The 21,265-nt window shown below is 39.5% G+C and overlaps 2 protein-coding genes across 7 annotated transcripts; one reads left to right on the top strand and one right to left on the bottom strand.

Annotated features, from left to right (window-relative positions):
• Nucleotides 1-929: 929 nt before the first annotated feature.
• Nucleotides 930-15,678, bottom strand: ENKUR (enkurin, TRPC channel interacting protein). The gene is made up of 5 exons (XM_064704097.1): nt 15,412-15,678; nt 11,875-12,020; nt 10,170-10,390; nt 8,297-8,443; nt 930-4,852 (listed from the first exon to the last, which is right to left on the bottom strand). Exons 1-5 carry the CDS (start codon nt 15,483-15,485, stop codon nt 4,679-4,681), a joined length of 762 nt encoding a protein of 253 aa, XP_064560167.1. The 5' UTR covers nt 15,486-15,678; the 3' UTR covers nt 930-4,678.
• Nucleotides 15,679-15,789: 111 nt separating this feature from the next.
• Nucleotides 15,790-20,995, top strand: THNSL1 (threonine synthase like 1). 6 transcript variants are annotated; one of them, XM_064704095.1, is made up of 3 exons: nt 15,790-15,833; nt 17,442-17,554; nt 18,039-20,995. In XM_064704095.1, exon 3 carries the CDS (start codon nt 18,088-18,090, stop codon nt 20,311-20,313), a length of 2,226 nt encoding a protein of 741 aa, XP_064560165.1. In that variant the 5' UTR covers nt 15,790-15,833; nt 17,442-17,554; nt 18,039-18,087; the 3' UTR covers nt 20,314-20,995. The 6 variants fall into 6 exon arrangements, with proteins under 6 accessions (XP_064560165.1, XP_064560166.1, XP_064560161.1 ...); XM_064704096.1 differs by having other exon boundaries at nt 17,442-17,533; nt 18,039-20,976; XM_064704091.1 differs by having other exon boundaries at nt 17,442-17,533; nt 18,036-20,969.
• Nucleotides 20,996-21,265: the final 270 nt, after the last annotated feature.

Raw genomic sequence — 21,265 nt, 5'->3', positions numbered from 1 at the left:
ACAAAAGTTATTGAAAAACAGAGTCCCCAGAGTTCTCCTGTAGCATAGGACAGTGAATGTTCATGGCTGGACAGCCTCTGTGTTTTGTTGCAGCACCAAATGACCCATAACCCTAGGGTGCTGAAATGCTGGATCTCGACCATTTACTAATTTTATTGTTTGTGTAAAAGACAAATCATTCCTCCTGATAAAACAGCAAAATGTGGTTGTTTCTTCCTTGTGCAGTGCTTGGGGCCACATGTTGAACACTACTGGAGTTTTTTCCTCCAAAGAGAAATTACTACATTGCTTCCTCAGCTTGAACATGGACCTCTAAGCAACATGAGATCCTTTAGAATGGACCTCAAAGAACAGTTCTAGAGGTCATTGTCCATTTTTACAGCAGCTATTTGAATCAGAGGATTGAGTCACCTGAATTTTCCATATGAGGGCTCTCACCAAGCAAGACTAAACTAATCATTAATTTTATGAATTTTGGTTAACCAATAACTTTTAAACTATTCCACAGTGCTGTTTAGGCTCAAATCATAGTTCTAACTTTAGGCACACATATCCTGTATCTAAAAGAGATGGGCTCAAATTGCATGTCAGAAATCCCAAAAATAAGAAATGCAGTATTAATTAACCAGTGAAAAAGCCAGGTATAAGTCATTTACATTGCATTTCAAAAACATGCTATGACAAAGACATGAATAAATCATATTGCTCCAGGGAATAAGTTAAGTACTTTAAATCTCATTTCTCTTCCTTCAACTCCTACTTTCCAGTTGCTGAAACAAATGAAATGAAGGTTCTTGGAAAACAGATCCTTTTTGTAAACAACAAGAATCTTATTGCATGGTCTTCATGCCCAGATGATCATATTTATTATTACTGTTATTATAAGCACACAAGAGCTCTACTTACAGACAAAATTGTGTCAGCCACGAAGAGAGAAAAACACAACCCATATGACAGACAGCTTAACAATCTAAGACAAGAAACAACAGGCTACAGTGCCAGGGGGGTTCAAGGAAACTGCACAGGTCAGCAAGATAAAGCCTTATTTCAGCTCACTAGCAGCTCAGCTGCTGTTAAATTTTTGGTGAGCACCACTGCAAAGGACATTTGAGGAAAGATTTGAATACGAAGTTATTCCAGTGTTTGCATATTTCTGTAAATTTCTTCAGGCTGTGGAGTCAGTGTGGAGGCTGGCATGGCATAATGAATTAACACCACAGGCTGGTACTGTGACTGAACAGAAGTTCACTCTCCTAGCAGCATCAACAAGACCAGCATACAGCTACTATTTGGCTATGTCTGCCTGTCTACAACTATTTGTGGAGGTACAGTCTATAAAAAAATTGTGTTTCATAACTTGCTGAAATGTAAGTCATATTTATATCAGCACCTTTTAAACAGTAAAGAAAAAACCACAAGAAATCACTCATGCTGCATTCCTACCATAATGCCACTTCTTAGCCTGGAAGGTGAACACTGTGAATTTACTTGTATTTTATTTACATAACTTTGCATGACAGGAAGGAGCAGGAGGAAGATATAGTATGAAAAATCCTACAATCTAGGCATTTATGTGGTCATGTGTACATCACCACCTTGAATGGCCACTCATGGAAGGAAAGGCCATTCCCCCTTGGCTTAGTCATGCTCAATACACACCTGGGGTGGACAATGCTGCGGGGCTCAGCAGCTGCCTTCCTTGACTATGGGAAATGTCAGACAACCTTAACAACAGGGTTTGCCACCTGTCTCTCCTCTAATTATGTCATTAATATTATAAGCATCCTAAAGCTGAGGATGAAAGTGTGGACTAGGGCTAGCATTTATCTAGGATGCTATTAATCTGCATATTTGTGAAATTTTCTTATCTGAAAGATGTCTGCCTTCATTCAGTCTGAAATTATTAGATATATTGTGTTGCCTGAAATGTATGCCAATGAAAGGACTAGATTTTAGCTTTGTGGCAGAGCCATCACAGCAGCAGTTTGCTGTACCAATTTTCCACAAAAATATACAGCAGGTCAGAACATGCCCTCCCACAAAAAAAAACGGCCTACAGAGACTATGGAAAATTAATTCAGTGGTGAATTTCTCCCATTTTTCCCACTGAATTTTGTGAGGGGAGTGAGGTTACCTCTCTAGGTTTTGAAGAACTGTCCCAGACTTAGTCTCCAGGAATGCATGCAGAGCCCAAAAAGCCACCACGGTCTAAGATCAGCCACATGGAGCCCACATGCTCCTGTCAGAGCTGATGTTTGCTCGAGGCAATCAGGAACTCCCTCTGTTTGTGACGATGCCATATCTGATCCCTTCCTTCCTGAATATAAATAGTTTCATTCTCAAGAAAAGCCAGTGAGATATTCATCATAATTTCATGTTGCTATTTTTAAAAAATAGATACACAGCTTTGTCATGCACAACTTCCAACAGGAAATATTTTCAGTTTGTGGGAACGTAACTCTTACCGAGTTACAATAGATTATTCATGCCCCATTTTTCATGTTTTATTATGGTTATCTAATTTAATATGGACAATTTAAAATTACCAGTTTTATAACTATGAAGTACTGAAGCAGTTTGATTATAGCCTTTGTTACTTCATCGATTATTAGTAACTGACTAGTGAATTTAAAGGATGTTTCAAATGGTAACGCTTCTTTTTAGCCTGCAGACAGACTTGTTTCTGTTAATATTTAATAGCTTTTATGGGGGAACAATTCTATCAGAACAGTTGAGTTTATCCACCTTTTTCATTTTGTTATATCAATGGTACATACTAGTTGATTCATGAACATTATACTTTCAATTACTGGCATTTCCTGAACATATAAATACAGAGTTACATTCTTTGGATTCTGTAAATTTATTTTGTCAAATTTCCCAGAGAGAGCTAAAGGGTAAGAACACTACCCTTCTGTGCGCATTTTCAATGATTTTCATTATATTTTTTCTCCATAATCAGAGGTATAGGCAGGTCCCATGGAATACACACCAAAAGCTTCTCCATAGGGTGACAGAAGCAATTCACATATCTCATGATCTACCTGCAAAAAGCTATATGAGGCTCAAGAAATAATGCCACAGCATTGTTGAAGGACACCAATGACAGTCCACTCAGCTACAGAAGGACACTGGCTTTTGTTTCTTCCTCTTCTGTTAAGCAGGAATACTTTTTGCATTTCTTCCCATTCACTTCCTCATTTCCCAATAATGGATTAACATACTTCTGACAATGCCAAAAACCAGTCATTTATATGGGTGAATGAAGAATGTTTCTAAGTGTGGCCTAGCTGCTCATCCCAAGTTTTGGGATAGGCCACCACCTATTTTGTATTTCCATAAAGTTAGCACTGATAATAAGTGGAAGAACCAAATGCTGATCCTAAACTAAATCAGGCAGTCTGCAAATAAATAAAGGCTGACAGGGAGGCAGTGGGAATGCATGCTCTTGTGGAGTCAAATCCCTTTTTTTTAAATTTCAAGCCTTTTCTGATTATTCTGACTTCTTAAGAGGGGCATCAGGTACTTCACTAGAAGATAATGCCACACATTATTAAGTGCTAACAATTTAGTGTAGTTTTATTAAAATATACAGTGTGTCATTCTTTTGAATGACACATTCATTTCTTTTAAATCCATATTTTACAAATTTGCAGCTTTCTTCCAGCTTATATCCTTCAAAAATAAACACGATTGCTTAACAATAAGTTACAAATAAGAAAATTCACATTCCTGCTCACCCACCTGTTCCTAGTGCATGACATAGACAAGTATAACATGCACAAGAAACAGAGCTAGAATCACTGTGAAGCCTTCAAAGCCATCCCCTGAAAAATTTAGGAAAGGAACTCAATGTATGGGAAAATTTGGATTTTCATAGTTAATTTCAAATTTTTGACTTTATCCTTTGCTGATGTCAGATATGATGATGTCACAACAGCTGCTGGTGGTAGTGATTGACACCATACAGAAAAAGCTGTGTTCTGCTTTCATTCTAACAATACACCATAATTCCAGTCAAAACACATTTTTCTAATTTAACTGTAGATTTACTATAGCATTACAGAATTATGTACTTGTAAAAACACACATGTGGTGTCTGTATTGTGTAAAGTCTGTATTATTGCAGCTTTCCACATTAAAAATTGGTTTTGGTGGTAAAAAATAAGTACACAAAATTTATACAGAATCCAAACTGTTTAGAAATACAATTACTCAAGCTTTTAAGTAAAGAGTAAAAAACAACATCTCTCTAATATATAGTCCAGAAGCCATTCCATCCTGAAGTTATATTTATCAAGCTGTCTACAGCAGCCAATTATTTCCCTTTGTTTTGGCTAGGCAAGGAAAGATGTACTCCAAACATAAGAAACAGTGTTTTACATGCTTTCTGTATGATGTTTATAACAATCTTAGTAGTTAATAAAAATTGCAAAGAATAAAAAATTAAATTCATTATTCATACTCAAAGTTTAGTTAAGCATTTTATTTCAAAATGTTTGGGGAATTGTATAGATGAGAGTTATATGTAACAACTTTTCTAAGATGCCACATGCTTAGTTGAGTGTTTCCTTTTAAATAGTTGACAGTAGCATCTTCTGAGAATTTAGAGAGGCACTTCTTGGAGATGCAGGGACAGGGGAAAAGGAGAAAAGAGGCCATATCTGAACAACAATCCTTACATGTTTGCAATGTAGACACATTTGTGCTTCTCAATTGCTGCTATGTCATGCTCCAGTTGTTTCAGCTTTAATTCCAGCTCTTCTTTATGCATCTGCTTGTACCTGGTGTCTGTTACTATTGGAAGACCTTGATATGCACGATTTATTTCCTCCCAGTTCTTTTTCAGTGCCTGGTGCCATTACATGAAAAGGAAATATATGAGAAAAAGTAAGAACAATATGTACATAAACTACTTGTTTTTTTAATTTATATTACATATGCTAAGTGTTACTGCAATGTAAAAATAATAGACAAGTACATGAATAATGTGTAGTCATCTTAATTGGACCAAATCAATTAAATCCTTAAGAGTTATGATACTTGGAACTCCAGCAATATTGAGCAAAATTCAGCAAAGTTCCAGGCCATCTCACCACCAGCCTAATTTTCTGTAATCAAGATTTTGTTCAGACCATGGTCACCAAACTGATTCCACAACAGTTTAACTTCTATAAACTACTTTGAAAAAACACTGAATAATTGCATTTCCCTTCTAATCTACAATTACAGTAACAACTATCAGCAATTTTTTTATCATTTGGACTAAAAACCCCAACTGTCATTGACCCTATCAACAATAATTTCAATAACAACTACCCCTCTTGCATGCTGCTGTGCAAAGAATTACCTTTCTAGATAGAGTAAACCATATCCTCTATATATAAAACCTTGAGACTAAAATTCTACATTAAAAAATTAAAAGTGCTATAATCAAAACTTATTCATAAATCTGTTAAGTCAGAGACACAGAGACACCAGAGGCAACACTTTTATCACCAATATACACTAAAAGGAACCAGACAGTGGTAGAAAAATAAAATTTACATCTTGTCTTTATATCTTTCTTCCAATTACCGCAACCACTGCTCTTACTTTCTCTCCTCAAAAATATAATCAAAATCTACACATTCTATCCACATGAATGTGAGGATTTAGTAGAGTTTGCCCAGTGCATCAAACATCCCCATGAAAACTATATGGGTGAACTTAACAATCACAACTAACAAGGAACTGAGAGAGCAACCAGTAAATAACACACCTCTTGGTGAGAAAACAGCTCTCAAAAATGTTTATGGCTCTCAGTTCCGTCACCTTAGAGGATATCACAAGGTATCTTCACGAATAAAGAAGTGAAATTACTCTCTTGGGAACCAAAGTTTTCAGCTCCTCTCCCTAACCAAAACTGGATTCAATTGGCACACTGATTTTATGGCACACTGTGATTTCCAACCTCATGTCCTCCATTATTATGAAACATTTTTCTCACAGTCTGGCTAACTGATGAACATACTGAAGTTAAATTTAGAGGGTTTATTTTTATACATATTTAGCTTTGAAGACTGTTGTTTCTATTTCAGAACTCAAAGGCTCTTGTACTTAAAAACTTGTCTTTTGTTGACTCTATAAATTGATTTAGGAAAAAAAAATGAACTCTCCTGACAACACTAAGAAAAATCTAATCTTTATTATGAACTAATATTTTAACAATTCAAACCAAAGCATTTATTGCATGTCAATTCATGATTTTTGCATATTCATATTAAGCATCTAAGTGTTGTTCATAAAGGTCATTATAACAATCTTCATAAGCTTAAAAGCTTTACTGCTGCATGTGAAACTTAGAGCAACAAGGATATTTACCTACTGTCTGGTAATGATATTTGTTTTTGCTATCCAAGGCTGTAAAGTACTTTGGTAGGTTTCATAGTCTACCAGTCATCAGGTACAGTTTACAAATATATAGGCATAAAAATAAATCTCATCTTTTCAAAAACTTTCATTAAAAAGTCATCCATAGATTTTTAAAATAATTCTTATTTGTGTACATTAGTAAGAACTGGCTTGGAAATAATTAAAACCAGTGAATTTTAAAACATTAGAGCATACATTCATCAAATTGCTCTATCCCTACAAAGTGGAGAGATCAAAAGCAGATCATGACTCTATAAAAATCTCCTTCACAGCTCCTCCAACAATGTAATTTGCTGACCACTATTCCTACTGCTAGATCACAAACTGAATATCCAGCTCTATATATGGAATTCTAATACATGCTGGATTAGTGAGAAATATGTACTGCATTTATCAACATTCTCTTTTATTCTCATGAAATCCCAACCAAAGTAAGCACAACAAGGAGTTCAAAAAATGTTGGCACAAATGACTTCCCTTTATTTTTGTAAGGTCATGAGGCTTGCTTTTGGTCTCAGGCAGCCATTGCCACGTATTCTTTCAAATCAGACAGTGCACATGTGCTCACTAGCAATGTCAATTATTTTAAAGGACAGAAGTTCCCATATGTCTACAGCTGAGCACTGGGTAGAAGCCACATACCCTAGGGACACTAATTCCTCCTGACAATATAAATGCATAAGTAAGCCCATGGAAAGGTAAATGTTTTGGAAAAAAAAAGTTAAAATAAATAGTGAGTTAATAAAAACAATCTAAAAAATTTAAAAATGAAAATAATATTCCAATGCATTCCTCTATTTGAAAAATATAGAACATCATTTTAATCAAACTAAATGCAGAATGGTGAACAGCTGAACTCACATGCCTTTTTTGCACATATATTTTTGCTGCATTGTTAACTTGTTGGACCATCAGCTTGTCCTGTGCCTTTCTTACCATAAAAATATGTTTTGTTCTTTATATTGCTGTCAGTGCAATGCCCTCACCTCTCTCCCATACTCCTTCCTAGCTTCTACTGCTTGTTATATATGCAAAAGACCTCTGTGCTGGACATTTCAGACCTTGCCAATTAACCAGTTTGCCTTTCAGCCAGGCAAGTTAGACATTATTTTCTCTCTAGATATTTTTTGGTGGGCATTCAGCATCTTTGAGCTGTCCATCTATCTATTAATTTGTTTCAGGTGGATGCTAAGATCAAGTTATTAAGGGACAGACCAATATACAAACATCACAGACATGTAAGCTTCATTTTCACAGGAAATTTTTCTAAAAAGTGGTCAAGAAAAATTCCAGTTCTAGGTCAGATACTGGATATCTGTTTTATGCTCAACTTCTTTTATAGTATTAATTCTCTTTTAAAAGTCTTGTGCAATAAAAACTGTATGAAAGACAGTATACAGAACAACTGGACAAAATACAAAATTTTCAGTCATAGTTCTATGACTATACTGCAGTTTAATTCTGGCCATTTTTGTCACATTTTAAAGCAAGTCATTATGCTTTAATCGGTGAGGTCACAATGTGAAGACAGAAACTGCCAGTAAAAGAAGCAATATTCTGCATGAGGAAAAAAAATTTCTCCATTAATAAGCGTCACTAAATCCATATTGGTGATTTTCTGCTCTTTGAAGTTTCACTGAAATTTCAACTCATTAATGTGAATAAGAACCAAACAGAATTGAAAACTATTAAAACTGTAGCTAAATAAGTTCCTTTCAGTTGTATGCAACTGTTCTACAGCTCCATCTAGTGAAAAAGTAGCCAACTAATTCATTTCACTTAAAAAACCAAAAAAGTATACTTTTCATTATTTATATGGACCTACATTAGTGCATTTAATCTTTTGGACATTATACTAATTAAACTAAATCAGAATATGCACCTTCAGAATATCTGTCCTTTCTTCTTCAGATAGTACTTTCATAGCTTTCTTCTTGAGTTGCTCCAAAACATTGGCTTGGTATTCTTCCTCCTCTCTCTTCATTTCTTCATTTCTCTGTATCACATATTTTGGTAAAACGCCATAATTCTATAAGGAGAAGGAAGAAATTCCTTATATGTGCTTTTAAGAAGGAAACAAAGAGATACCTGTCATCCATCCATTTGCAAAAATAGCTTGAAATGACAATTTGTGCTACTGAGCACTAAAATCCTAAGTCACCATGTTCTTAAAATTGTCAAACATGATCATCTTTTTAGCTTGAGAAAAACATATAAATAATTCCCTTTAATTTATTTTCACAACCTTAGAAGACAAGAAAATCCAGAATGTCTATTCATAAGAAGTGATGGCTGAGCAAGGAGTTTGAAACCTGTTCATGACAGTGAGCTATTTTACATTTTTATACAGTGTCAGCTTCTATGATTGGAAACATTCCTTAGAGAATGTCTTTGAAAGGTCTTCCTGTATCCTGATTTTTGCTGAACATTGCAACATACAAGAACACATACATGAAAATTGGACTAATTAAGAAGGATAAACTATCCCACACTGATGTGTTTCAGAGAGGAAAAAAATAACTTCTGAATATTCCAGACATTCCTGGGGAAACACCTATTTTGCATTAACCTTTGAAAATGAAGCTCCTCTAGCCAAAAGATATCAGAGTCTACCTTCTTTCTACTAAATGCAAAATTATTCACTAATCTTTTAGTGTCAGCTAGCACCATGACTAGTATTGTTTATATACATTTTTAGCCATGGAAAAGTACTGCAAGGCCTTCAGGTTCTTTTTGGCATCTTCTCTGTCATGAGTTATGTAATCTCTTAATGCTCTGTCATGGGTTACATGTTTAGATAAGATAGGCTCTTGATAGATCTTATTCTCCTGAGTAGGGGATGGACTGTTCCTGTGGACAGAGGAGGTTCTCCTTAAAAGCATGTCAGCTCTCCCAAGGTCTCTGCTTTCCAGAGCTGTCTCCCATGGGTTACCCTCAATAAGCTGCTGTTTGCTCTCCTGCGCAGTCAGTGCCCACCTGGCTCCCTGAACAGGAGGGCTCTGCAACTGCCACATGGTCTGTGCCCCCAGACTACAGCTGATTATCACACCCCTGAGCAATTCTTCCTGGTTTGTATGAAGCAGAAGAGCATGATTATTGATTGGCTCATGCACCATCTGTGAAGAAAGATGCTGCTGGCATGATTCAGGAAACTTTTTTGATTGCTTTCATGTCATTGTGTTTGTTATCCTTTCAGCAGCTCTCAAGGAGAGTGAAGTCTTCCATAAGAAGCTGCACTGTGATCTGAAGATTTCCTCGAGTTGCTTAAAGAGATTTTCATCCAGCTCCTCACCTTTTTGGGTGCTCCATAACAAACACACTTTTGACAGTTGCTGGCCTTTCCTCTGATTCTGACCCACAGGCTCAACCAGCCTGTTACCAATTTCATAGAAGAACTCCATATATTTGAACAGCTCCTTCATTCAAAGGGCAACCTTCCATCTCTTCTTCCCTGCCTGTCTTTTCTAAGCAGCAAACATTCATTCATCACAGAATTCCATGCCCCCCCATTATACACTCCCTGGGTTCCCAATGCAAGACATATGCCATTGCCTTAGAACAATCATTCTGCAATTTTTTTTAGCTGACAGCATAAGCAAATGAGAACATAGCAAAGCAAGGCACAAATCTAGTGCCAGTGATTTCTTCTCCATGAATTCAAGAGGTCTAACACAAACAGCCATGATATCTATGTAACAGTGAAACTAAAATAGGCATTATGAATAGTGCTTCCAATATAATTTAATAAAACATACCTTTTTGTTAATGTATTTTGGAAAAAGTCCTGAAGGTTCAAGGAGATATTTATCTCCCTGTCTTGTATCAACACAAAAATGTCGAGGCTTTTTAGGCTCCCCTGTCATAACAGCAAGTGCATTTTTACTTATAAAATTCTTTTTAGTACGAGTAACTGGGTGGTATGTCCTGGGTGGCACTGATAATGGGAGCAATTTTTTACCATCCTCTTCTTTTTTTTCTGTGAATAGAACATGTAAACATTCTCAGCAATAAATTTGAAGAGGTTTGCTATTTCATATTATTACACTTCTCAAAAGGGAAAAACTATGTACAGAATTACATAAAAACAGAATCCAACAGTATCTACAATGAAAGAACTGCCTGTCAATGAACTGTGAGGTATGTTTGTTTGGCCTAACAGAAGTTTCATAACCTAGGAAATACTATGGTGTTTCAGATGGATTTTCCTAATTTGTCACTAATTTTCTCTTAACTGCAGTGGTACAGTAGTTTTTTCAAATGTAATTATAACTACTTTTAGTAGAGGTGCTCACTGTCAGAGCCCAGGGGCAATAATGGTCCTGACCGGTCTCACCTGGGGCATCCACCCCACCCCCTTGGGCTCAGGAGCCCCATTTCATCTGTCAATACCTGGATGAGCTGTCCCAGCCATGTCTGCCCCAGTCCTGCTCCTGAGGAGCTGCATGGAGTCAGTGCAGGGACCCCACTCCTGCTCCTGAGGGGCTGTATGGAGTCAGTGCAGGGACCCCACTCCTGCTCCTGAGGAGCTGCATGGAGTCAGTGCAGGGACCCCGGTCCTGCTCCTGAGGGGCTGCATGGAGTCAGTGCAGGGACCCCGGTCCTGCTCCTGAGGGGCTGCATGGAGTCAGTGCAGGGACCCCACTCCTGCTCCTGAGGGGCTGTATGGAGTCAGTGCAAGGACCCCACTCCTGCTCCTGAGGAGCTCTATGGAGTCAGTGCAGGGACCCCGGTCCTGCTCCTGAGGAGCTGTATGGAGTCAGGGGAGGGACCTGCCCTGTAACTTGATTTTGCCAGATGGTCAGTGGGACACACTGACAGGACAGACTTTGCTCCCCACCCTGCTCTGCTGGCCTGCCTGACATGGTGGGACTGCACTCTCCTGCTGAGGTCTTTGCCCAGTCTGCATGGTGGCTGCCCTCAAATCTGACACATCTCTCCTTAGGGAAGAGCCCTGCTCTTGGGGTTCCCTAATCATTGTAAAAAGCTTCTAATAATCCTTTCTCCAGAGAATGTAGACTCTCTTCCATTTCAGTGTAATCTTTTTTCCAAGGCACCAACAGAAATTCAGTAGTATCCTAAATAGTCTCACTTATAGTAAGCAATTAAGAATAATTATTTCCCATCCTATTTCCCACTAGACATAACTCTAATTCATTATCACTACCAGCAATAATGATTTGATCCAAGTCACCTGAGTTCATGTTCTTCTTTGGCAGTAATTAAGTGTAATGTCACAAGTGACAAAGCCCATTCCTACAACAGCAGGTCCTGATACTGACCCCACAACAATACAGGTACTGACTCCAACAACAATAGGGGTCCTGATACTGACCCCACAAACCAGTATTTCTGTTTTTACAACCCAATAGCTGCCCAAAACATAGTACTGTAGGACACGAAGATATAACTCTCTACTCTAAAAAATACATTACACTGCATATATTTTCTGTCTGCACTTACTTGGTGCTAGCTTGGGCTCCTTGGAACGTTTCTGCAGAAAATCATTTGGACATGGCACTGCAACTTTTGCTGGACCCATAGTTTTGCACTGAGATTTATTTTTGTCTGCTTCATGTTTCACAAGTTCTCTAAGTTTGGATAGATACCTTGGAGGTTAAAAAATATCCATAAAGAAGGGTCAGAAAATGTTCTTCAAAGAATATACTTTTTTGCAGTAGCTCATGGCAAAAGCATAATCTGTTTTGTTTTGTATTTTCTCCCAAATAAAGACCATCATTCACACAGCCTCCATGCTAAGGCTAAATCTAGTAGGGCACTGACAAATGAGCTTTCTGGTTCTGAAGTTAGCTTCCTTCTTCCTTCTGCTCTTGTGTGTCTGAGGTCAGGATTATCACACTTATGGAAATAAATACCAAATATATATGCTGAACAGACATTCTGAATTCCAACAAAACCTAAATTTTGTAAATAAATTTGAGTATTGCTTGCATGAATTCCTTATGCAATGATGTGATTCTTGGGGTGTCCTGTGCAGGGCCAGGAGTTGGACTCAGTGATCCTCATGGCCCCCTTCCAACTCAGCATTATCTATGATTCTATGATTTATGCTTGAGAAAAATGTCAAATGCAGTCAAGAATTGTACAGGATGTCCATGATCGTCAGTTTTCCTAATTACTGTCCACTGTATCACTGTCTCAGTGTTCCTGCTGAACCATCTGTTACAGACACTTATGAGAGATGAGGGGGTGACTGCTCTGAAATAGCACAGCACACTGCAGATTCCTTATGTTACACAGACAGGAGCTGTGATCCTGAACAATGGGAACCAGGGGTGGGTTTGGCACTCAAACAGCTGATGTGAAAATCAGGGAGGGCTCAGACATGAAAAGCTGTATGAACATGGTATGCACACACTGCTGTTTCGGTCTAATGTTGCATATGGCATGATAACTTCTGCTTTAATCAAAATCTCCAAAAGCAGCCAAATGCTGATCATTAGCTGATTGGCAACATCTTGCCTCTATCTGAAGGACTGAGCTGCCACAGATGTTTGCCTGAGGAAGCAGAACTCCCTGCTCCTGAAGTGAAGGCTCCCTCACTGTACTTTTATAATCTGCCCATCTTTAGAAAACATATCATATGTGTAGACAAAAGCTTATGAACAACTGTGTTTCTTTTACAGAAAAAAACGTGTTTATGAGAAAAACAATGTTATGTTTTCAAGTAAGGATAAAAAAGAACAAAAAGGATTACATATAGTGCAGTCCACTCTATGGAAATAGTGAAATAGGAAGAAAGAAACCATGTAATCCTGGGTCACTGAATATGTATCACAGCAGCAACACGGATAAAAGCTCTTGTCCATGAGCTGCAAATGTCCAATAAATGTATTTGTACTCATGTCAGAGGACTTAATTAAAATTGTGAACTTATTTTGTCTTTTGGCAATTTGGTCTCCAAAATCAGAGAGAGGATTATCTGCCTAAGATCATATATACTTCCTGAAATACTTCTAATAATAAGGAATAAAGTTTTATTTTTTTTCATGTTAAATTCATGGCAAACAGCTATAGACACTGCACAAACCCACCAAATTGATAAATAACAGTATTCCTCACCATTTTCTAGAAGTGGCATCATGAGCACAGGGGAGTGCAAGGCACTGGCTTTATGCAAATTTTGACCTAGTGAGGTGCACAGTCTTGGAATGAGAAAATGCATGAGAAGACACTGAGTTTCTTACATACTGGCATGAGGTGAAGCCATCATTTGTAGACAGCTATAGGCACCTTTGGACAAAGAGATGGGGGATCTTTTATCTTTTCAGTGACTTTCCAGATCAAGGAAGTAGCTCAATATCACAGGGTTAGAGAGGGTTGCAAGGAAAATACCATGGTTATGAGCAACATCAGAATCTAATCTGCTCATCATTTAGCAAGGGAAAAAGAGACAATTCATCTGTAAGAAGACAGAAGATGATACCTCTTCCTTAAGTGTCATTTGGGATATCAAAGCTGGGGAAAATAAGGATGTTTGCTGTGGTTTCATGAGCAATAGTAGTCAGTTGAGAGTGAAATACATATGATTTCATTTGGGAAAAAAACCCATACAATAAAGTAGATTTTGTATGCATTAGTTAAAACTGGTCAAATCACGCTATTAACCAGGTTCAATAGTCCTGTTACCAGCTGAATATTTGACACATTGTGAACCTAAGCTGCAAGTGTGGTGACAACAGAAGTCAATGAGATCAGAAGGGGATTTAGTCAGATTATATCTAAGCCAAGGAATCTCTTGCCTAAACTGAACCTAATGGTCATGGAGTATCCAAATCTCTGAACAGTATTAAGTCAGGAATGGATTTAGTGTGCATGCCTCAACATATTGTCCTTTCACCTCTGTCATCAAAAGTATCTGTCCAAAACTATATCCATTCACAATGCAAACAAACAAAATTTAAAGACCTACTTTTACATGGCAAAGACTCAGAACTAGGAATCTCATAAGTCTGAACCTTTAACCTGAAACAGGATAACTATCTTTGTTCTAATGAGTGTCACTGATACATCTACTTGTTTTAAAGCTATTGAGTTACAACCTACCCTTTCACTAAAGATGCTAAGTGTAACAGCCTTTTATATAAATAGGGACTTGAAAAAAACAACACGTCTGCATAGCTCTTGGCAAAAGGCCTTTTCTTACATTTTTAAGGCAAGAGGTAAGAAAAGGAAGCAAAAGAAACAATGTCAGAGGATACAGCTGAAACATGGTAAGCATGGAAACTGGAAAGTCCACCTTTTCAGCTGCTCACTAAGTGCAAATAACAAAGATGTCATGTAATTCCTGAGCACAGAAGGGGTGCTTTGTAAATTATGAACTAACAAGATGTCACTGAAGACACCAAACGTAAATCATCACTTCTTGGAGCAGACTGTAAACCCTCAGATCACAGAATCAATTAGGCTGATAAAGACCTCTGAATTATCAAGTCCAACATCATCTTGTCAACTAGACTAAACACCACATCCAGTATTTCCTTAAACATCTCCAGGGACAGGGACTCCACCACCTTCCCGGGAAGCCCACTCCAGCACCTCATCACCATTCTTGTGAAAAATCTCTTCCTAATGTCCAATGTAACCCTGTCCTGGTGCGGCTGAGGCCCAGTCCTCGTGTCCGGTCCCTAACTGCCTAGGAAAAAAGTCCAACCCCCCCGCTGCACCCTCCTTTTAAGCAGTTGTAGAGAGAGATAAAATCACCCCGGAGCCTCCTTTTCTCCAGCGAAACATCCCCAGCTCCCTCAGCTGCTCCTCATCGGACTCGTGCTCCAGACACTTGCCCAGGTTCGCTGCCCTTCTCTGGACACACTCCAGCACCTCAGTGCCCATCCGGATGTTAGTGACTACTTAGGAGGGGGAGTAACCATGCAAAAACTAGTTTGTTTGGGGGTTTTTAAAACCTGTTACCCATTAGATGCATTGCCTTGGCAGGAGCAGCCACCCTTGCCCGCAAGCAGCTCTGTGACACCCACATACCCGTCAGATTTGGCGGGCGGCTTCGGCTGGGGCGGCGGCTCACAGGCGCCCTCCGGGACGCTCTGCGTGGCCATGCTGCCGCCGCGGCAGCCTGGGCACAGAGGAGCGCTCGCCTGCTTGCGGGGCTCTGGACGCGGGGTACCCACCCCGCTGGGGGGTCCGGACCGGGGAAGCGCCGCCTCGCCGAGGGGCTCGGGGCTCGGGGCGGGCCGGCCGCTGTTGTCGGTTACCCGGGAAACCGCCGGGGAACGGCGCCATGAGGGGCGGGGCCACCTCCACTACCCGCCCCTGCGCCCGGCTCGGAACGGCCGCGCAGGCGCAGCTGCTGCCGGCACCGCGCGGCGCGGGGGGAGGCGGGGCGGGGCGGACCGTTGGACTGCGCGTGCGCGCACCTGTGGCAGCGGTAACCCCCGCCCCCGCCGGTACGTGCGCGCGCCGCGCTGAGGGCGCCGGGGGGCGGGGGTGGAACCCGGCCGGGACAAGGGGAATGGGGGTGGAACCCAGTCGGGACCAAGGGAATAGGGGTGGAACCCGGCCGGGACCAGGGGAATGGGGGTGGAACCTAGCCAGGACCAGGGGAATGGGGCAGGACAGGGCACGGCAGGGAGAGCGGAGGTGGCAGCCCGCGGCAGGGCTGGCCGGCCGGCCGGGTGGGTGCGGTCCGTCCGGTTCCCTCCTTCCCGCTCCATCCTTCCCGCTCCCTCCCTCCTCCCATTCGCGCCTTCAGGGAGCCGCTGCAGGAGCTTGGTGCGGGGGCTGGTCTTGTGTCTATGCAATTAGGAAGGCCCAGTTTTCACTAGAGCACCTGTCACCCGCAGTGGTTGTTAAAATTGTGGGTCACGCCTAAAGATATATCGGTGCTGTCTATGTGGAGCTGAATAGCCAAAGCAGAACGTTACTGGAGGTATGGGTGTAAGCTCTGCCGCAACAACCCCACCCTTTTGGCGTGGAGTTTGTATCTAAAGTGGGGTGGGTGGATCATCTGGCTGTTTCTACTGTTGGAGTTTTGCCAGTGGACAAAAAATAATTTCAAAAAATGGGTTGTTTTCGATGCTTGCGGTCTTCTAGGTACATGAGCTTTATGTGGGTGAGTGCAAAACTCAAGTTGATTTTAAACAATACCTATGCCAAAATTCATATGGCAGCCCAGATGTTACACCCGTTATCTGAGTAATGCACGCCAACTGACTGCAGCTCAAAGTTAACCTGTAGTGGAGCAGGACATGGCAGGCTTGACATGGTTGGTGTGGTTTTCACTCCCTTAGTTCACACACACAATGCTTGAAGTGATTCTTATGTTCAAGAAATAAAGTCACTAAAATCTACTGGTTTTGGGTTTATTTACTCCTGAATATAACTTTTTTACATCATGCAAGTTTAATATAAAGATCTCTTTCTGTCCCTAAAAAAACCATACATATTTTTATATGCACCAGAGCGCTTACTATTGCAGTACACTTTTAGAGCAATACTGGATATTACAATTACTCTTTGCAGTTTGTTTTTACTTTTATTAAGGGTTTATGAAGATTTCTAAAACTCTTTTTTATTAAAGATTTATAAACCCCTTATATTGCATCTACACAGGATGATCCCCTTATACTTTACAAGGATTGAGGAAAAAACCTGGATAGCATTATATGCCCATCTCTACTCTGATCTTTGCCTTGTAATTACAGCATATCCTCCAGGTCACAACACTGGGTGCAGACACAGAGATTTACTGTTTGCAAACTCAGCTCTGCATAGTAGTGAGCAAATGCTCTTCCCCATGCCCCCCTCACAGTTTTAGGGAGATTTTGAGTCTTTCCCCTTTTGCTCTAAATGTTGCAGACAAATCATGTGCTCCAATTAGTGCTGATACTGGTGTTTATTTCTCTAAGTAAAAAGCACAATGTTGGGAGTCTCTTACTTTGCTGGAAATCCATCCTTCTTAGTAACTTTTTTGTTAGAGAGTCCTCATGATTTCTCTCTATCTGTCTCTTTCTCCTCCTCTTTCCATTCCCAAATTACATTCAATACAATTCCAGTATAGGAGTTCTTCAAAAATCCCTTGCTTGGTTTCCATCCCTTCAGAAGAGATTTCAATGCAACTCATCCAGCCTTGCTGTTGCACAGGACTGTGAGTTATCTGTGTATTTAAGTGAGTCTTGCATTTGCTTTTTTTAAAAACAAAGGATTAAAAATAATCCAAGTTTCCTTGGGAGGTGGGACAAATGCATATTTTGGTAACATTTTGATTACAAGAAGGTAACCTATTTTATTGTTACTTATAAATGTGTAGTTAAAAGCAAGTCTTCTAGAAGGAAAACAAATTGTTTTTTAACTCCTATGAGCAATATTATTTGTGAACATTATTGTAGTGTTAGGCTTGGATGTCTTTTTTTACCTTGAGGACACGGACTTTTTCATGTTGGGTTTGTCAGTGGAAACAAGCTGGAACTAAGCAGGAGAGGGAAATGAGTCTTACTCTGAAAAATACCTTCTTGGCACTGATGAGGTCATAGCTGGATTTATATTTGATCTCTTGCTCTGAATTTTATATCCTTGAGGGCTTTTTCTTAGATATTTGCTGAAGGACTAGTTACTGTTGTTTTGTTTTTTTTTTTGTTTTCTTTCTGAAGCAGTTAAGTGGATTGTCAAGTTGGAAAAAAACCCACAATAATTCATCAGAAGATGTTTCCCGTTTTTCAATATCAGCCTTTAAGACTAATAACCCAAAACAGTCTTTCTAGCATGTGTTTAAAACTCACATTTTCAAGACCTGTTGCATTTGCACAAATATGGAAGTCATGGTTCTCAAGTCATTCTCTTCTTGGAAAGAAAAATATTATCCTGATGGGACCTCCAGGTGCTGGGAAAACAACGACTGGGAGAATAGTGGGCCAGAAACTGGATTGCCCTGTCATAGACATAGATGATGATGTCCTTGAAAAAACCTGGAACATGAGCGTGTCACAAAAACTGCAGGACGTTGGTTATGAGGAATTTCTAGAGGAGGAAGGAAAAGCCCTGTTGAAGTTCTCAGCATCTGGAAGTGTCATTTCCCTTAGTGGATCCAATCCAATGCATGCTGCTGGCATGCAGCACATAAAGAAGAATGGAATAGTTGTGTATCTGGATGTGCCCACATCAGTCATTATGAGCAGGCTGAAATCAAAGCAGATGGATCGTATCGTGGGGTTGTCTCCTGGTGTTTCTCTCAAAGATGTGCTCCAGTTTAGGAAGCAGTTCTACAAAAGGTGGTTTGACATCCGTGTTCTTTGTGGCGGGGATGTTGCTGCAGAGGTCGTGGCAGAAAAGGTACTTGATGCTGTGAAGAGATACCAAGACTCAGAACTGGAAACTTTCATTTCAACAAGGTCTAGTAGGTCTGGAAGGAGTACAGAAGAAGACTCTAATAAATTTTATTTCAGTGATGTTGTTATTCAGGGCTTAGCCCTTGATGGGGGACTCTTTGTTCCTGAGAGAGGACTTCCAAAATTCACTGCTGAAGAATGGCAAGGTCTGATAGAAGCAACTTACGTTGAAAGAGCCCAGGTGATACTAGAAAGATGCATACATCCTGCTGATATTCCTGCTTCTAGGCTGGCAGAAATTATTGAAACTGCTTATGGAGAAAACTTTAGTTGTTCTAAAGTTGCCCCAGTTAGGCATCTGGCAGGCAATCAGTTCCTTCTTGAGTTATTTCATGGACCAACAGCATCATTTAAAGATTTTGCATTACAGTTGATGCCACATTTATTTGCCTACTGCATTCCCAGAAGCTGCAATTACTTGATTCTGGTAGCTACTTCTGGGGACACGGGGAGTGCTGTTCTGGATGGCTTTAGTCGTCTCAATGACACTGACAAACAGAGAATTGCTCTGATGAATTTTTTTCCTGAGGATGGAGTAAGCCCAATTCAAAAATCACAAATGATTGGCTGTCAGAAGGAAAATGCTTGGTCAGTGGGTGTCAAATCAGATTTTGATTTTTGCCAGACAGCTATAAAGCAAATCTTTACTAATTCTGATTTTACTGGCTTTCTTACAGTAGAATATGGAACAGCTTTGGCTGCAGCAAACTCCATAAACTGGGCACGACTGCTTCCTCAGATAGTTTATCACGCCTCTGCGTACCTTGATCTTGTTCATCAGGGTATTATTTCTTTTGGAAGCCCTGTAGATGTTTGCATTCCTACGGGAAACTTTGGCAACATCCTAGCTGCATTCTATGCTAAAATGATGGGAATTCCTATCAGGAAATGTATTTGTGCTTCCAATGAAAACAATGTTTTGACTGAATTCATAAGAACAGGTGTTTATGATTTGAGGGGAAGAAAATTAATTTCCAGTTTTTCACCAGCAGTCGATATTTTGAAGTCCTCCAATCTTGAGCGATACTTACACCTGATTGCTAATGAAGATGGACAGCTGGTGACACAATTATTTAATCAACTGGAAAATCAGGGCCACTTCCAGCTGCAGAAAGATCTACTTGGAAAGCTTCAGCAGGACTTAGTGGCTGGCTGGTGCTCTGATGAGGACTGTCTGGCTGCCATTCACTCTGTGTACAGTACTACAGGATATATTTTGGATACACACACAGCTGTTGCTAAAGTAGTTGCAGATCGATTACAAGATAGAACTTGCCCAATTATTATTTCATCTACAGCTCATTATTCTAAGTTTGCACCTGCTATCTTGAGGGCCTTGAGGATTGCAGAAATAAATCAGAATCCATTAAGTCAGCTTCACTTGCTGAGTTCTTACAGCGCTCTGCCTCCAATCCACTGGGGCCTATTGGAAACCCTGAAAAAGACAGGAAATGGGGATCACCAGGTCTGTGCTGCTGATATGAGTGTGCTGATGTCCCATATAGAAACCTTAATTCAAAATCATTTTATGAAAGTTTTTTGAGCAACTGGTCCAATGAACACAATTGCAATACCTTCTTAACAAGCTGCATGCTTTATGAAAGCCATCATTCATCTGGCCTGTGTCCAGTCCACAGCACATCTCACAGTTTTATATTCAGTTGTCAAGCTTTCAACAGTATTTGTAAGTAACATGTGTGAGATTTCTAGTGGCAGTGAAAGGTTGTGAATCTAGAGTGTAAAAAACTGGAATACCTCTTTGCAAATCATACACAGTAGAGATGCCAGCACTGCTGGCTCTCCTTGGCAATGCTGAAGCATCCTCAATGGAAAGAGACAGATAATGAAGTCTGACCTTTCTGGAACTAATAGCTCTGGTTTTGTTGAACAATGATGTGAACCTTTGGTCAGTGGATGTTTAATTAAACTTTAACTCATTTCACTTAGGGCACTGAAACATAATGATATAATGGTGTTCATATGTAACTAATGAGAGTTGATTTCACTACAAAGATTAAAATACCCTTGAATTGTTAATCCTTGAACCATTGAATTTTGTGATATATTACCTTCTTGTATAATGTTTTTTATGTATTGTGTTGCCAGTGTCTAAATATAAAATCTGGTAATTTTGTTTTTAATGTTTTTTTTTTCACAAATATTTTCCTGTGTCGAATAGAATACCTAATTAAATATTTTTAATATATTTGAGGTGTGCCTCTTTCTCTAATGTCTTGTGGTCTCTTTCCTAGACATTTTTTATTTGAACTTTCAACTTTAAAATCCTTTTTTAGTACTATAGAAGAATCTGATAGTGGTAACAGCTGTCTTCTTAAATAAGAAAGAGACTTCACTATTTATTTAGATATATTTTTTTGTATTATGTTTTATCTTGGACATCATATAGCTTTTCTTGTTCTAATTACTTATGTTTTCATATTTTTCTTAAGTTAATTTCCTTGATGTTCTATTCTGTTTGAGCTTTGCATGAATTA

The sequence above is a fragment of the Zonotrichia leucophrys genome, chromosome 2 (genome assembly GCF_028769735.1).
Source record: "Zonotrichia leucophrys gambelii isolate GWCS_2022_RI chromosome 2, RI_Zleu_2.0, whole genome shotgun sequence".
Taxonomy (NCBI): Eukaryota; Metazoa; Chordata; class Aves; order Passeriformes; family Passerellidae; genus Zonotrichia; species Zonotrichia leucophrys.
This window is presented reverse-complemented; position numbering and strand designations above follow the sequence as displayed.

Excerpts from the sequence above, each read along its gene's own strand:
- ENKUR (XM_064704097.1), bottom strand. The coding sequence starts at position 15,485 with ATGGCCACGCAGAGCGTCCCGGAGGGCGCCTGTGAGCCGCCGCCCCAG. Across the intron at positions 12,021-15,411 it reads CCGCCCGCCAAATCTGACGG|GTATCTATCCAAACTTAGAG; the intron begins GTATGTGGGTGT and ends TTAACCTCCAAG. Across the intron at positions 4,853-8,296 it reads AAAGGACAGATATTCTGAAG|GCACTGAAAAAGAACTGGGA; the intron begins GTGCATATTCTG and ends TAATGGCACCAG.
- THNSL1 (XM_064704095.1), top strand. The coding sequence starts at position 18,088 with ATGTTTCCCGTTTTTCAATATCAGCCTTTAAGACTAATAACCCAAAAC.